At 29.9% G+C, this 17,466-nt stretch overlaps 2 protein-coding genes across 2 annotated transcripts in view; both read right to left on the minus strand.

The window, feature by feature from the left end:
• LOC107466223 (uncharacterized) overlaps positions 1–7,014 on the minus strand; it is an 8,165-nt gene extending 1,151 nt beyond the window's left edge. The window contains exons 1-10 of the mRNA XM_016085210.1: positions 6,897–7,014; positions 6,697–6,804; positions 6,070–6,232; positions 5,764–5,939; positions 5,597–5,668; positions 5,426–5,479; positions 4,832–5,270; positions 3,787–4,715; positions 2,477–3,694; positions 987–2,371 (exon numbers count right to left, since the gene is read on the minus strand). Of these exons, the coding sequence (XP_015940696.1) occupies positions 987–2,371; positions 2,477–3,694; positions 3,787–4,715; positions 4,832–5,270; positions 5,426–5,479; positions 5,597–5,668; positions 5,764–5,939; positions 6,070–6,232; positions 6,697–6,804; positions 6,897–7,014 (4,662 nt within the window). The remainder of the gene's footprint in view (positions 1–986; positions 2,372–2,476; positions 3,695–3,786; positions 4,716–4,831; positions 5,271–5,425; positions 5,480–5,596; positions 5,669–5,763; positions 5,940–6,069; positions 6,233–6,696; positions 6,805–6,896) is intronic.
• A 5,847-nt stretch (positions 7,015–12,861) lies between these two features.
• LOC107466222 (uncharacterized) lies at positions 12,862–15,428 on the minus strand. The gene is made up of 11 exons (XM_016085208.1): positions 15,273–15,428; positions 14,891–15,158; positions 14,708–14,804; positions 14,477–14,604; positions 14,240–14,324; positions 14,012–14,144; positions 13,765–13,922; positions 13,553–13,676; positions 13,281–13,463; positions 13,133–13,198; positions 12,862–13,062 (listed from the first exon to the last, which is right to left on the minus strand). The coding sequence occupies exons 1-11, from the start codon at positions 15,426–15,428 to the stop codon at positions 12,862–12,864; spliced, it is 1,599 nt and encodes a 532-aa protein (XP_015940694.1).
• Between the last annotated feature and the right edge of the window lie 2,038 nt (positions 15,429–17,466).

The raw sequence follows: 17,466 nt of genomic DNA on the forward strand, positions 1-17,466 counted from the left end.
CGATACCTTTCATAAAAAATATTAGAAGTCAATATTTTTTACATAAAAAATTAAAAAATTAATATTGTTTCAAATACAAAATAAAATATAAAAAATATTAATCATCTAACACTTTTAGGATATATGACTTAAGATTAACGTCTTTTAGTCCACATATGAATTTTACTGGTGCATGCAAATATGCAATAATACCGCTTATAGACAATTGTATAAGAAAAATAAACAAAGCAAAAGTGTAGCATTTGCTCTTCATGGAGAACTAGTGAATGACCCGTGCGGTGCACGGGAAATGTTTAGTACTGGAATTAACAAAATATATTATTTATGCATAATATAATGTAATCATAATCAAATAAAATTATACTTAAATATCCTAATGTCTATCTTTAATCGAATTAAATTAACATATACAAATTTTTCAGCATAAATAAAAAACTGAAAATCATTTCTGCATATTCGTTACTAATGTAAAAAAGTTTCTTCATGTCATGTTATATAACAAAAACACAATTTTATATATTTGCTGAACAATCAATAAAAAATAGGTTTAACAATGGATAGAGTTACCTAATAACCTCCTATTAAACATTGAACCACTTAATAAAAAATATCAAGACTTCAACTTAAAAATGTCATCCACAATTTACTAATCAATAATACTAAATGATACACAGAGATTTCTCTACACATAAAAAATTTAATGCTCCGAGTCATAGATTATGAAAAATCTCCCTATACACAACATTCAAAGTAGAACTATCACTTAGTGAGCCATTGTTCTTTATTAAAACTCTCAAGCCCTTTTTAGACTTGACCCTAGACAAAGCAACATATAATTGACCATGCGTAAAAACAGGTTTGGGTAAGTATAACCCCACTATGCTTAGAGTTTGACCTTGAGATTTATTGATGGTCATTGCAAGGGAGACTATAAGAGGAAATTGTCTACGTTGGAACTTGAATGGAAGTGTTTCATTGTTAGGCACCATATTCATCCGTGGAATCAGAACTATTTCGCCACACTTGTCACCTGTCAAGATATTGCATTCAATGACATGATTACCTAATCTTCGAACCTGTAATCGAGTACCATTACAAAGTCCATTGCTTCGGTCTATATTCCTCAATAGCATAACAGGTACACCAACTTTGAGTTTCAACTGGTGGCTAGGCAAGCCTGAGAAATTTATCGAATTCAACACATCAGTTGTGATAGCATCCATCTCATATTCCATGTTGCCCTCTTCAGCACACAATGAGTCCGAACTAAGATACACTTTTTCATCAGCATTAATATATTCCATTATTGTATTGTTGACATCATGCACAACTTCGAGCGTAGGTGCTAGAATTGTGCGCTCCTTGAAGTAATCAATGTTATGCAAGTTCAACAATAAATCCGCATAGACAAATGTAACCAAATTCTGAAACCCATCATCAGTATCATTAATTAGAATGTCTTTAGGGATGACTACCTCAGACTCACCATCTGTTGAATCACCTGCCAACCCATCACCAATTTGAATTAACCATTGTGCAAACTCTTTGAGATCATTATCAACTTCAATAGTACCTCCAGCAGTAAGCCTCATGTTCTTTGAAAGCTTTAAGATTGTGCAAAATTGCCATAGATAAGAAGAACTAATGGATGCTTGCACTATGTCTTGACGCGAGCCCATTGGTATTACTGGAAGAATCTGCCTGAAGTCTCCACCAAGTACAACAACTTTGCCACCAAAGGGAAGGTCTGCATTAAATGATGGTTCAAATCTAAGGATATCCTTCAAAGATTTGTCAAGAGCTTCATAACAATACTTGCTTAACATTGGAGCCTCATCCCATATAATAAGTTTTGCCTTACATATCAGCTTAGAAAGAGGAGTGCCTTGCTTTATGTTGCAAACAGAATCCTCATTTATGCTTAATGGTATCTTGAATCTTGAGTGAGCAGTACGACCATTAGGAAGTAATAAAGAAGCAATGCCACTGGAAGCAACATTAAGAACAATGTTCCCACTACTTCTTAAATAAGCAGAAAGAGTCCTCCATATAAATGTCTTCCCAGTTCCTCCATAACCATATAAAAAGAAAAACCCGCCACGATCATTATTTACAGAATCAATGATAATGTCAAATGCAGTGCGTTGTTCATCTGTCATGGTGTTTAGTGACTGTATATATTGTTGAGTAAGTAAAGAACGATCAAAATTAAGTTCATCCAATACTAACCGATCCTCTAAAACATTTACATCATCTAATGACGGGTAAGGCATACACTCAAACTCTTTAAGAGACCTTCCATTACTTTGCATTCTGTCCTCAAGCTTTGCAAGTGTCAAATTCATGATCTGCTCATCAGACAATTGAAGATCTGGCAAAAAAAAAGGTTAATACATGACTACATATTTCAGACTTGTGCAAATATTACGTTAAAAATAAATTAAGGATACAAATCACTCATGTTTAAACTAAATACCTTCCAAATGATGAATCCTTCTTTGTTCAAATAAGATATCCTCAGACAATTCTTTATAGCATCTATCCCAGACAAAATCAGGGCAAGCAATGTTATTGGATATCAGAAGCATGACAAAAAGGTCACGAACATAGTTAGCTGAAGCCCATGTACTTGCTTCAATAATAGCATCAATGAATTCTTTGTCATCTTGTAGAAGACCTAATGCATAACATGCTTCTTTGAAACTACAGTGTGCAACACCATCAACAGTACGTAAGTCTTCAAAGCTGGTGCAACCCTTTTGAATGTTTAGAAGAAGTCTCAGATAATAATCCTCACCATTGCCTCTAGGTACATGTGTCAATCTACCAATAGAAAAACCTTGTTTTCTAGGAATCCACATCGAGATGTCATCCTTCCAAACAAATTTACGCGGAAATTCACAATAGGTCAAAGACCTGGCAAATGGAAAGAACTTATTAACAATAAACCATGATTGCAATTTTGTTAACTTCGTCTCAGCGCGGCTAATGACATCTTGAATATTCTCGTAATCCTTAAAAACAATAGGATTTTCATCTGGTAAGTGAAATGGAAGTCTGATAACCGCAGGCTCCTTTACTTGTATATCATAGCCATATAATCTCCAAGCAGCTTCACATGCTGATATATATCTACAATCATAATAGTTTTTAATCTCATCTACAATAGGAGAAACATGACCATTATCTGAAGTCTGATAAAATGAAGCTGTTACACGATCATTGCCCTTGTGAACATACTTAAATAAATATTTGATTGCAGAAGTCTGGCAAGTATGTTCAACATTAATGTGACATCCATACCTTAACAACAAAGTTGGGTTATAAGGGACAACAAAAGAGTTAGAAAGAATAGCACTCTTTTTGTTAATGGTGCGTCCGTTGTCTGGCCTACAATACTTTGGAAACCCAGCTTCATCAATAACAGTATGTTCTCTGAATGATTTGGGAAAATATTTGGAGCACATTCCGTTTACCATGCAAGGGCTATTCTTGTTATGCTTCCCACATGGACCATGAACCATGAATTTCTCAACAGCAGCATATAATTTAGGTCTTCTATGTTTATCTGGTATTTGGGCTGATATCAACTTATCAATATCATCAGGAGACCTTGGCCTTGAAAGAGGATGCATGAACAAAAGAATATGAGCATGAGGAAGGCCTCTCTTCTGAAATTCAATAGTACATACATCTAAAAATATAACAACAACGACTGGCATTAGTATAATAAGTAGTTATTTAAAAAACTTATAGTATAATTTATAATAAACTATTATGACTTACATGCAGAAATCTTTCCAAAAATGTCATCATACTTAAAATCTCTGATCAACTTATTTAGCTTAATCTTGAAAATTCTTGATGTAATATCAGGACGATCCTCTGCTTTAAGGCCAGTACCTCTTAGTAAACGCTTTATCTCATCCCACTCAGGATTGCATGTCATAGTGACAAAAAAACTTGGATAGCCAAAATGCTTGCAAATTGCAAATGCATCTTTGCAGTTATTGAACATGTATCTAGGTCCACCAGTAAAACTGCTTGGAAGAATTACCCTTTGACCGGTTGATACAGCATTAGCTTCACCCCTGACCAAGCATTCATGTAATAAGTTGTACTTTTCAACCCTCAATTTAGGTTGGTTAAAACGTATGTAACTAAGGCGCTCAGACTCCACCATAGTGTATGCATCAACTAAGAACTGCTGGAATAACCTACGTGAACTCAACAAAATATTTGATTCAGTAGATCTCATTTGGAGTCGAAATGCAAAGAACTCCCTCATGCTAATTGTATTCCTCTTTTTTTTACCATCAACATTATATCGAGAAGCTGTTAATATTCCAGTTCTATATCCATCCTCACCATATGGGAAAATAAGAGGATACTGTAGAGCCAAATACAGTGGATGAATAACATCAATTCTCTTTAGCTGTTTCGAATTAGTTTCAAGTACAATATCTCTCTCCAATAAAGATTCATCGATGTCACCAACTACCAATGCTGCAACTTCTGATGCAGTAGGCAAGTTGTATCGTCGACCATCCTTTTCCCTTCGCCTAATCAATTTTAACTTCATGTTAATAGAATGTGGCTCAGTGAATCTATCCCTAGCATATCGGAATGACTTTGCCAAAGGATTATTATCATCTAAAATTTTTTTTATTATACCAACAATCTCAACTTCGAGATTACCAACCAAAGCTAGTGGCCTGCAAAGAAAAAAAATGAAAAATGATGCAAACAACATTTGAATAAGCACTAATGAGTATGTCAATAAATTTAATGATATAAGGTGTTCCCTTAGTATAAATAGTTCATAACTTACCGAATAGCACTAATCCTATTTTGAACTTCGTTGTCAGTATCATATATGTAGAGTTGTGCAAATTTTGGTTTCTCATTCGCTTGCGGAATGAGACTTCCAATAGAGTGATAGTTCTGGCCACTCAAGCTAAAAGATGGAGGAGCAGACCCATTGTTAATTTGATGATTAATCTTACCAGCCATTGATGTGAATGAGAACATTGAATTAAATGCCCTAATATTTTTTCGAAAGTATCGACCCTTTGCATCATCTAAAAAATGGAGCTGCTGAAGATTTTCTGGAGCTTGTTTCAATAAGGGCAACTCAACTTTCCCATCCATACAACACAAACCAAAATGGGGAGTGGCACTATTAATACTCTTTGAGAGTTTTTCATGGTCCCACATCAAAGCTTTACAATATATACATGTATGAGAAGGATCACCAACATCCCAGAAAGCTTTGAAAAGATAAAAAAAAGTATTGGCAATTAGAAAAACATAAAATGTATCTTAAAAAGTTAATAAATATATGGCTATAAAAGAAAACAAAAGAACTAAGTACTTCTAATTAATTATAGCTAGCTAAAGATTTTGCAAGCAAAATAATTACTACCTTCCTCATCAAGAACTAACTCGTCACTTTCGAGTGGGGTAACACCTTCCTGATCTAATAATTTGTGTGAGTATATATATAGACAATAAAGTTAATTAGAACTCATGAATAACAACTCATGCATACAAAAATGTATAGTGTAGTAATTAAAATGAATATTAAAACTTTTACCTATAAAGTCATTGTCGTCAAAATCCAGAGAGATATTGCTTCCCAGATTAACGTCGTCAAAGGCATCTTCTTCTGCAATAAATATATAACACAATATAAAACAATAACATTGATACTACCTAAACTGAAATTCGATAAATTACTTAATATTCTAAAAGTTATATTACCTTCATGTTCATATAGTTCTGGAGCATTAGAATCATAGCAGAATCCATTTGGAAGGTTGGATGAGTGACCATGATAATTATCACAGGATAAGAACATTTCATTGTTGCTTCTGCATACATTCCTTATTGTTTTATTTGATTGCTTGGTGTAAGACTTGTGATTAATTATAGTACAACTACAAAAACAAAAAGATAAATATAGTTTTTCAATAATAAACTTATACTCACTTAAATATAGTTAATTGTTGTTTATATTCGTGATGACAAAGTAAAAACTAAATAACCAACAAATATATAAATTCAAACCTCTCACTATTATTTGAAATGGATGAAGTATCTATTGATCTATTAGAGCAGAGAACAGAATCATGACCAGCAATGTTCATAGAGATAACAACTTTTCCCTTGTCAACTTTAGAGTTAGAGTTAATATGTAGGTGTGAGTGATGTGTATTGAATTTATCCCCACCTACTATAAGAAATTTAAACAAAAATCTTGTTAACAAAAAAAGATAGTACAAATAAGAGAAAAATAAAAATTTATAAATAACTAAAACAAATTATCAGAAGTACAAACCATTTGTAACATCTGCTAAAGGAGTTCTGAAACTAACAGGTCCGACTGTTAATTGTGTTGTGGAAATTAACTTTCCAGATGTTTCCAGGCTTATTTGTTCCATCTGGCATGACTCCTTAATTTTAAGTTTCTTGCTATTAATAGTGCTGGAGATATTAGATTTTTTTCAGCATGTACATTCTCCTTAAGAAGTAATTGACCTAGACATATATAATAAGAAAAATTAAAGAAATTATAAGAGAAAGTAACTACAATGAACTACAGTTAAACAATCACATTTAATCAATTGTTTGAAATCCAACATTATATTTAATTTATAACAAAGAATGAAGAGCACAATTGAGTATTAGAGTTACCGGTAGCAATTGAAGACCCATTATGAGTTCCTACCAAGCCATTAAGACTCCCATCAGAAACAGCTGAAGCAGTTCTCTTAAGAGGAAGGAACGGTTGAGAACCATAATCTATTTCATATGTAATCTTCATGATTAGATGCACCCTAATATATACACATAATTGAATACAAATTGAAATTTAAAAACAACAATAAACTTACCGTTATATATACCAATTTCATCAATATTTAAATGTTTATTCAACCTCCTTCTTCTTAAAATGCTAATACACCTAGCTCTTGCAAGCTTGGGAGACAACTGGTAGTCATCTAATACCATGACTACTCAAGATAATGGTATCAAAATAATTCTTTGTTAAAAAAAATGAAGTTCTGCAATGAAGAAGAAAAAAAATGAATAAAAGTTAAATGGAACCAAAAAGAAGACTCTAAATTTTGGGTATTCATAAATGTGCATCAGTTGATTGATGCAACAAAGGAACTAAAATTAAAAATAAATTGAGGCATGTCATACTACTGATGGTTCTATAGCATTAAATGATTTGTAGTAAAATATTATTATTGTCTCTATGTAATAAATGTGACTGCTGCACAATTCATATAATGTAATAGACCCAAGCAGAATTTTTTAATAACTAATATCAAAACAAACACAATTAACTGCTATGTATATAATATAAATAATCCTATCTGACTTAACTTTTTATATTTGTAGAATACCATAGAAAGAGATATGAACAAAGTTCATATATGATAGTAAAAACATTTGTATGAGGTAACTCATATACTTGATAATAAATTAGAAGATATATGATGGAAATTGCAAAGTCAGTTTTCAAAACGGGCAAACTTAAGTATCAAGCAAGCAACTAAATTCGAATGTAAATAAAATGAGTTTCTCTTGTACTCATGAGTTATTTTTAACAATTTGATGAAGGTGTTCTCTAAGCTGCCAAAGTGCCGAAAGAAATGTGGCAAATCCTGCAAGTTAACAATTGAATAGAGTGTGTGAAGATGATTAATAAATTAGAAGATATATGATGGAAATTGCAAAGTCAGTTTTCAAAAGGGGCAAACTTAAGTATCAAGCAAGCAACTAAATTCGAATGTAAATAAAATGAGTTTCTCTTGTACTCATGAGTTATTTTTAACAATTTGATGAAGGTGTTCTCTAAGCTGCCAAAGTGCCGAATAATGTACTCATTCTAATTATTAGAATATATTTAGACTATCATATATTAATATATTATTTATGTATAATTTTAACTATGTTATTTTTAACAAACACAATTAAACACTCTAAAATTTATAAAGAGTACGTGAATATCATAGAAAAAACTCATCCTAGACTATACCAAAGCATTTCCACATACAAACTACAACAAATAAAAGAAGGGAAAAAACTTAACTATGAGACCTAATATAAATAGTAGTTCCTTTGAGTTATTAATTATCTAGGTTATTTGAAAAAAAAAATACAATTAAACACTGAACAAAGAAAAATGGATGTAGATAATTATTCAAGTAATTTTCTAAATTATTTATTGCAAAAACAGTGATTAATTCTTGAAAAAAAATGATAAAATGACGAAATTCTTTATATAGCATAATTAGAGAGTTAAAGGCCCATACAAATTCAATATATATTTAGAGAACTTTTTTGTATATAATATTTATTATGGCTGAAAAAAATAATATACATATATATGTATATAACACTTTAAATAAAGTAAGTAAATAGCAAATAATTGATTTTTTTTAAATATTAAAAATTTATCTATTAATAATATTTAAAAGACATATATGTGTTATTTTAAATCAACACTTTGAGAATAATTTTTCTATTTAAAGCAGAATTTTTTAATAACTGATATCAAAACAAACAAAATTAGCTGCTATATATCTAATCCGATTGGCGTGAATGGTATATATAAATGAGAATATTAAATGCTTGGAAAAGTATAGTGCTTCAAAAACAGGACAATTAAAGAAGGATCATGTCCTTGAATAAGAAAACATGAATAAGAGGATAAAGGTGTAAAACGTGAAACACAATAAAAGTGTAAACAATGGTACTTTAATACAAAAAGGTAGAAAAAAGACTGAAATTAAAAGTCTTAAAGATAGAAAAGTTAATATACATCAATAATAATCAATGTAAAAGAAGCATAGATTGCAACATTTTTAATTCTGCATCATAAGAATGGAAGAGTAGTTTTAAATTAAATATGCTACTAAACACCTAAGAAACAAATTAATGCAATCAGTTTCACTAATTTCTTTTTATAAAATGTTAGATGAAAAAAAAAATCTGTAGAAAATATGTATTACATAGTGAAAATCACTGCTAATTATGTAGAATGATCAAGTCCTATAATTACAATATATAAAAAATAATGGTTTAAATTCCTTCCTATCATAGATAAAAAAGCACATAAAATAGTATTATATAAAATAACTACAGAAGTATATTTTAAAGTTAATTCAGTTTGCTTATGAGTTACTTAAAAGGCAAATTTCAGATAATAAAGTTAAAGAGAATATTTGAATAGATTATTATCATTAATGTATAATATGAGTAAAGATAAATTGTACAAATATTATTATTAGTTGGATATTTATAACTAAATTTACTATGCAAATAATAAGTAATAAATAACTATATCTTAGCTAACTGTAACTGTGATGAAAAATAATGTAAGGATAATTTGGGATTTGATTGAATGAAGCATAACAACAAAAGAGTCATGGTGCATGATAGCACAATATTACATAACACTGACAGATATGAAAGGAAACATAATAAAAGCGTACTACAATAAACATTCAATTAAACATAGACTAAACACAAAATTAGAAATGAAAATATAACAGGACCTAACATCCTTTATAGTGAAGTGTTTTTACAAATGCACAACTTTATCGTACATCACACTTTCATCCCCAGTTGAAACAGAAAACTTCAACAATGTTCCTTCCTTGAATCTATGCATCTTTGCAAAAAACTTCCAACCCTTAGTAAAAAATAGTTGTAGATTCCTTTTATTGTTCCATCGTAATCCCATCCTCATTGGACTGAATTTGTCCAACCTAACCATTATGGTCTCAGGCCTACTTGGAAATGCATTCTTAGCAAACGCATTAGGAAGTATCTATATTGACAAATAAAATGTTAAAATTAATTAGGAATTAGAAAATAACTTTATGGACCAAAATAGAAGAAATATATACAAAAAGACATTTTAATGAAATAAAAATTTAAACAATAAACTTACAATATAGTTGTTTGAAATCTGGTGATCAGACAAAAGCTTGAGGCAAGAAATATAATCTGAGGTGATTTGAACACCACTTCTTGAGCCATTTTGCATTGGGATTGACATGGGTATATGATCCAATGAGTTATTATGATTAACAGGAGGAGTGGTTGAAATATTGCTTTCTCCACTAATATTTATAGCAATTGGATCAGTGTATTCAAAGGAGACTGTTAGTGGATAGCTACCATTATTATTGCCCACTAAAGAGGAAACAGCAAGCTCGTGGATAGGGCCATAGCAACCGGTCATCATTTGATGAGTACCAGAATTTGGTTCTGGATGAGTAGAAGGGATGCTAGAATCAGTTAATAATGTTTTATTATTGGATGTAGTATGGTAAACACCATGAGAAGTATTAGTAGATACTGAGCCAAAAGAAACAGGATATGAAAAGGAGTTATAGTTCTCTCTCAATACTGAATTGGGTGGCTTTGGTAATCCATGGGATTGAGTATCACCACCAAGAAACATGCCAACTGAATTAATCTGGCTTGTGGGGAGAGAGAACCCATTCACATCAACAGATGAAGGTTTCACCTCAAGAAAAAATTTTACCGGAGGAGAAGAAAATGCCTTAGTTGTCATTGACGAATCCTTTACCTTAATAATTAAGAAAAGATCCTCCCCAATAAACATAACTTTCATCCATCCTCCATCTTTAAGTCCATAAAATCGAACCAAAGTATCAAACCCAGCTAAAATGTAACCACATGAGTGACCCTTTCGAATCAATACCTCAACTTGGTTTTCATTAAGGTCAATGAAATACATCCTTTGATTCAATTGCTCCTTGTATTTTCTATAGAAAATTGATGGAATCTCAGGCAGTATCTACAATTTAAATTAGGTGTAACTATTATAAGGAATATATTGTATCGATATCTTTCAATGATATATGAAAATAAAAATATACTTTTTATAAATAATTGTAATTGAGTTATACTAACCGAAGAAGGATCAATCTGGAGATAAAAAGTTCGGTCTTGATCAAAATCTTCAGGAATGTAAGAGTTCTTACTCATGTCTGCAGACAAAATTAAAGCCGTTAGCATGATTATATGAAAAAACACAACTATAATAAAATGAACAATATATTGATGAAAAACTCACTTGGTTCCAAATCCATCTCTGTCATTCTGCAGAGAGTACACTCCTACTTTGGGTGGAATAACAAAAAACTTCGAACATGCTATTTATAACCGAAAAAAGAAATTAAAATGAAGCCAACTAACATGATAAATGAGGCAAATAATAATGAAGAAAAAACAGGCAAACATGCATTGAGTCATAATGAGTTCAAGTTACACAAATGCATGTCAGAATTCAAGCAAAAAAACCTCAGGCAAGATGCTGACATACTGATGGCATCATAAATTTTGTAATTAATGCGATTGTTTAGAAAAAAAAGCAAACTTTACTGGAAATTAGTTGAATTTAATTAATATCAATTACCTTTAATTTAATAATATCGAATTGAATAATCTAATCTAATCTAACATTCTAATAATTAAAAAACGATTCCTTAAATTTTTCTATTTGTTCCAATAATAAAGAAATATACAATATAATTAAAAGGAAAGGACACGTATAAATAAAAGTAAAAAAATGGTATATTTAATTTGTAAAGACATAAACCTGAAGAAAGATTTACCATACATATCAAACTGTCAGATAACACATACCTTTATATGAGGTACTCTCTATATCTGAGATATAATGCTAATATATTTAATATATTTAATCTATGTAGAGATAAGTATTTTTGTCTTTAAACAAAACTTATATATATCAAATATGGAAAGGAAAATATCAAACATGTTCAACTACATGGCTTACAAAAAATATAGAAACAGAACTTATGCTATATGGCTGTAGAGTCATAAAATTTATACATATGAACTGAATAGTAATAATTGATTTTGTGAAGTAAATGTCTAATGATAAAAACAGAATAATGACATTTAGTCGGTATAAACATAATGTTGAGAATAGATTTGTTATACATACCGAACCTTGAGAAAAAGTATACCTTTAAATGAGATTTAATATATATACTACCTTTCCTTTGTTACCATGTACTAACTTTCGTTTGTTAATAATTGCGATGTACTATAAAAATAAGACTTTTAGTTGACATACATATATTGAAAGTTTATTTATACTAATTTAATTTATCTAAATAAATGTAAAATTCTTAATAGAACATTCCAGTGTTCAAACTTTATAAAATTAATTACCATATACTAACTTTCCTTTGTTAATAATTGTGATGTACTATAAAAATAAGACTTTTAGTTTTGTTGCTACTATTCTTTTATATCGTAGTTTAAGCCATATTGATTCTGCCATTATAAGTCATATATTATATGTTTACCTACTGATGAAAGAATGAGCTATTAATCTATAAAATCTCATCAATTTAAATTTAAGGTGTTTTAGATTCTATTATATGTTAATTACTAATGAAAGAAGGACATCTTTAACCCAAAACATATAAATACACTAATAAAACATGTAATGTATATATCATATCAAATAGAAATTGAAAACAAAATAAAAGATCACATAATAAAACTAATATTAATAGTAGGATAGATAATGTAGGCATAGCCTAATTACAACCCATCTTAATTGATAGCTGACAAAGGACAACACTTAAACATTAACTTGACTTAACAAAGAAACAACTACTAAGACAGATGAAAAACAAACTAAACCTGATTATTGGATTAAAAAACACTAAAATAAAACATAAGCTCTCCATGGCCTTTTAAGATAATTAAAAAGACATCAGAGTACATTACATTGACTCAAACAGATAATATTGATAAGGATTATATCCTAAATTAGTCAGCATGCTTTTTGATAGAACTGCAGTCAGAATCATGAGAGAGCTTTCTACATTTGGAAGTGGAAGTAGTGACAGTCTCTGGAAAAACATCAACCAATTTTTTTGCCATTACACCAGCTATAATACCTCTCTTGGGAGTAACAAAGTCATCATTAACGTCAAGAGAAATAATTTCACATGACTGAGAACTGATCTCCTGAAATCAAACAACATGAGATTGAATAAAACACATAATTATTATAAGGAAAAAATAAAAAGTATCTGACCTTAGCATTATCAGTAGAATCTGTATGTAAGCTCTGGAGCTCAGAGTTTTCAATGGGGATGTTCGGCTGCTTACATAATAATAAGGTAAAATTATAAGAGAGACCAAGATTAAATATTTAGATAAATTGTGTGTTGTTCATTTCATACATCAGATAGCTTGTACTTGGCAGCAAACAAATTCAGGATAGTTGGATCTTCAGTCAACTTCAAAACAGTTATCTTGCAAGGCTGGAAAGCATTGATATCATCGAGCTTGACAGAAACCTTGAATAGGAACTTCTTACCTCTAAATGAGTTTATCTCAAAGGGAAATTCATCCTTGTTGTAACCCTATAATTGAGCAATGCATAAATAATTATCAAATATTTAAATAATTAAATAGATGGAGAGATTAACAATATATTGGCAAAAATTTATACCTTTGCTATCTGTTTCAATCGAAGCTCAGAAGCAGAAATTTCAAGAAACTTGGAGGCTTCCTTATCATAAATAATAAATGAGGCAGAATCCATTTCATCAGATACTCTGAGGTGAATACAGTAACTACATACGAAAAGAAATATATGATAATGATCCCTAAGAGAGGAAATTAGACTAATTAACTTATATTGTATAATAACAATTTTGTTACCGAGGAATATGAATATTAGGATAAATATCACATGATTGGCAATAGTATGAATTCTCATCCTCTTTGAGTGAATGAAAGCACATCTTACACCCCTTATACCACCAACCGAATCTAGTATCAATGGACATGACTGTTCCAATAGTAACAAATATTCCACCCTGAAAATAATAAATTTGCGAGTATAATCTTAGAGAATGTGCATGATTCAGAACAGATAAAAATACATTACAAACTACTTATATAAAACCTCAGTGGATTCCTTAAGTTCAGAAATGGGCTTGTATGGGGTATGGCTAATAAGATCTTGCTCAAGTGACATTGAAACATCAGATGCAATTTGAGAAAGCTGGTTAGAAGCCTTGTCATTTCCCATAATAAATCTATAAAAAAATGTATATATTTCAGCATAATGTCTAATAACTAATTATATTAATTAGCAAATACAAAAATATGAAAACAAAAATAGAATTTATACCTCTGTCTAAATTCCTTAACCTCTTGAAGGTCAGCATTAATGTATAAGGTAGAGTTATAGTTTGTATTAGATATGCCCATAGTTCCTATGAAAAAAAAGTGAATAAAATATTATGACACTAATATTTGAATAGAGAGTACTTAGGTTATATTATTGGATAAATTAACATGTATGTTAACATGTATGAAGATGTAAATCCATGAATAATTTATATTTGAGATGAAATAAATAGCATACCCTTGAACATGTTAAACTTGGCAAATTGCAGGATGATTATAAATTCAGTAGAAGGCTGTTCCTCCATGTGTTTCACCAGTTTATTAGCAAAATCCTCCCACAAAGTACACCTTATTTTACCCTTAGATCTATATAAACCGATGGATATAATGATGACAACTCATAAATAATTTGTAAATACTAAATAAAAAAATCCATTTCAGCTAAAATAAACAAACTTTATAAACATACTTCATATCATCAAGCTCAATCACCATGTATATAGACTTCTTTCCATTCTTTGTGAACTCTATTATATCACCCTTTCCGGTTAATAATCCAATGACATCTATATAAAAAAAAATAATAATACCATAATGATGTTATAAACACATAACTAAAAAAATACAGCAAATAATGATATTTGATATGTACCTATCAAGTGAGAGTGGTGATTATCATGATTAAGTATCATTTCATTTGGGACAAAGTGAAAAACATTGTTAGGGAAGTTAATATCCTCTAATGAACGACATTGAGTTTCCCTCTTGAAGAAAAGACGAAGAGCATGGGTTGTTGGCTTGTACTTCTGATTATTAGGTTCAAGTGAGAAATTGGCAATAGAGTACACCTTACCCTCAATTAAATCATGTTCAAAGAATCTCCTTAGAGGATTCCTAACAGAACACTGTATCCGATGACCCTACAAAATTGACAAATTGTGACAAAAATAATTTAAAATGGAGGATTGCATCATCGCATGTTTTATATTGCTCTTATGAATTAAAGAAACTCATAATAAGAAAAAAAAACTTACTAATTCATCCATAACAACCAGTTCCAAGTTGGGCCTCCTAAACTTTTCTTCACCTATGATAATAGACCATATCTTGATAACACGAATTTTGATACGCCAAACTTGATTAGCAGCAGCAAGGTCAAGATCTTTAAGCGTGTTGAATGGAGATGCCATACTACTATGATTGAAACAAAAGTTACTAAGTGTATAAATATAAAATGGATTTTTATAAGATGCAAGTTTTTCCCAAAAACATAATAAGATTGCTAGATGACAATGAGATTATATAGAAGAAGATATATATGCAAACTATAAACGTATATTCACGGTAACTACCAAAAAGGATAAATATTAAATGATATTTAATAACATGAATGATGAATTGCTTGAAAAATGTTGGTGAAAATTGATGAAGTCATTAATTATAGCTTACTGCCTTAACAATAAAAAATCTAGACTCACCAATGCATGTTGGACCTGTTGCCTATCAAGGCACTTTACCTAGGGAATAAAAAAAAATAGATAAAGTACTCAAGCAAATGGTGCCCAAAATCTCATCTAAATTAAGCTGAAGTTATAAGAAACTATACTATGCAATAAGTTTCAGGTAACAGTTACCCAAAATATAAATGACTTTATCTCTTTTACATCTTCTTACAGAATCATTTATGTGATATGTGATGTGATATAGTAAATGAATATGCTTACAAATAAATTTGCTATTAATAAATATACTTTAATATACTATTAACTAATTATGAGGACAATGTATATAATGTATATAATTCTAAAATTACTTCTGTTTGGTTTTATACTTTTATCCAATAGATGTTAAGGGTTTAATTGTTAATTGTTGTGCCTTAAAAGAAGATTCAGATTGCATATGTAGCAGAGTTTTATTCAATTTGATAAAGATTGCAACCATAATAATAACAATAAATTTAGTTACATCTTAAGACTCGTTTCATTTATTTCAATCAAACAACAAAACCTGCAATCTATTTGAAATGGTGGAAGAATTAAACATAATATTGAAAGATTACAAAACATCTAAAAAATGATTAAAAATCGAATCTAATTACATGATATATGACATCAAATTAATACAGATAAATACAATAAAAAACAGGGATAAAAGTAAAATAGCTACCAATAACAAACATGTTCAATCATAATAGACATAGAATGTCTAACAAATCTTGATTAAGAATTACTAAAACAATAAAACAAAATTTAATCTCTTAATAATTAGAAACATAAAGGGTAAAAAGAGTGCAAGCAAGAATAAAAAAAAGTAAATTATATGAACAAATTAAGGAATGGTTATATCTTATTATAGACGATGAACAAATCAAGGGGAAAAGAATCTACATATATTGAAGCATTATACAACGTATTATAGATTATTGAAAAGAGAATAGAAGGCAGCATAACACATGAGAACACATTCACCATGATGATCAGAAAATTGTAACTGATTAAAAACATGATGAATTATTTTATTTTCAAATATAAAATCTGTATATAGATTAGAACTATATGTTCTGCGACATCAAACTAAACGTAGATATATAAAGCAAAAACACAGGGATAAAATTAGAATAAATAACCATCACAAACATGCTTAGGTTATATATGGAATGCCTGTTACATCATGATCAAGAATTACAGAAACAAAAGAAAATTTAAACTCTTAATAATCCTTATCCTTAATAGAAACCATTAAAAAGTGCAAGCAGGAATCAAAACAGATAAGTAAAATATTGGAACGAATTCTGTTAAGTGAAATCTTAATCTTAAAAAAAGGGATAAATAGAAAAACAACAATAAAAAACACATTAGTCTACTATTAAATTGAAACATTGCATTAAATATAGGTTACACCAAGCAGAAAAACATAAATAAACAAAAAAAAACATTACATTGCTATCGATATAAAGTGGCATTAACTTGTAATAGCAAAGCTTTACATTCCAGAATTACAATTAGAAATTTGTAAGAGACCTTGTAATCACAATTAACTAACGGGACAAAATAGCAATACTCATCACTGTCTCATCAATAGAAGATACACTAAACTTAACAACACTGCCACCCTTCAACTTATTTCTTTTGCAATATCTAGACCAACCCTTTGTGATGAATACACCATTAGGCCTCTCTGAGTTCCATCGTAGTTTCATCTCGCAAAAAGATCCGTTACTTTGTTTAA

This window comes from Arachis duranensis, chromosome 9, assembly GCF_000817695.3.
Source record: "Arachis duranensis cultivar V14167 chromosome 9, aradu.V14167.gnm2.J7QH, whole genome shotgun sequence".
NCBI classification, from domain to species: Eukaryota; Viridiplantae; Streptophyta; class Magnoliopsida; order Fabales; family Fabaceae; genus Arachis; species Arachis duranensis.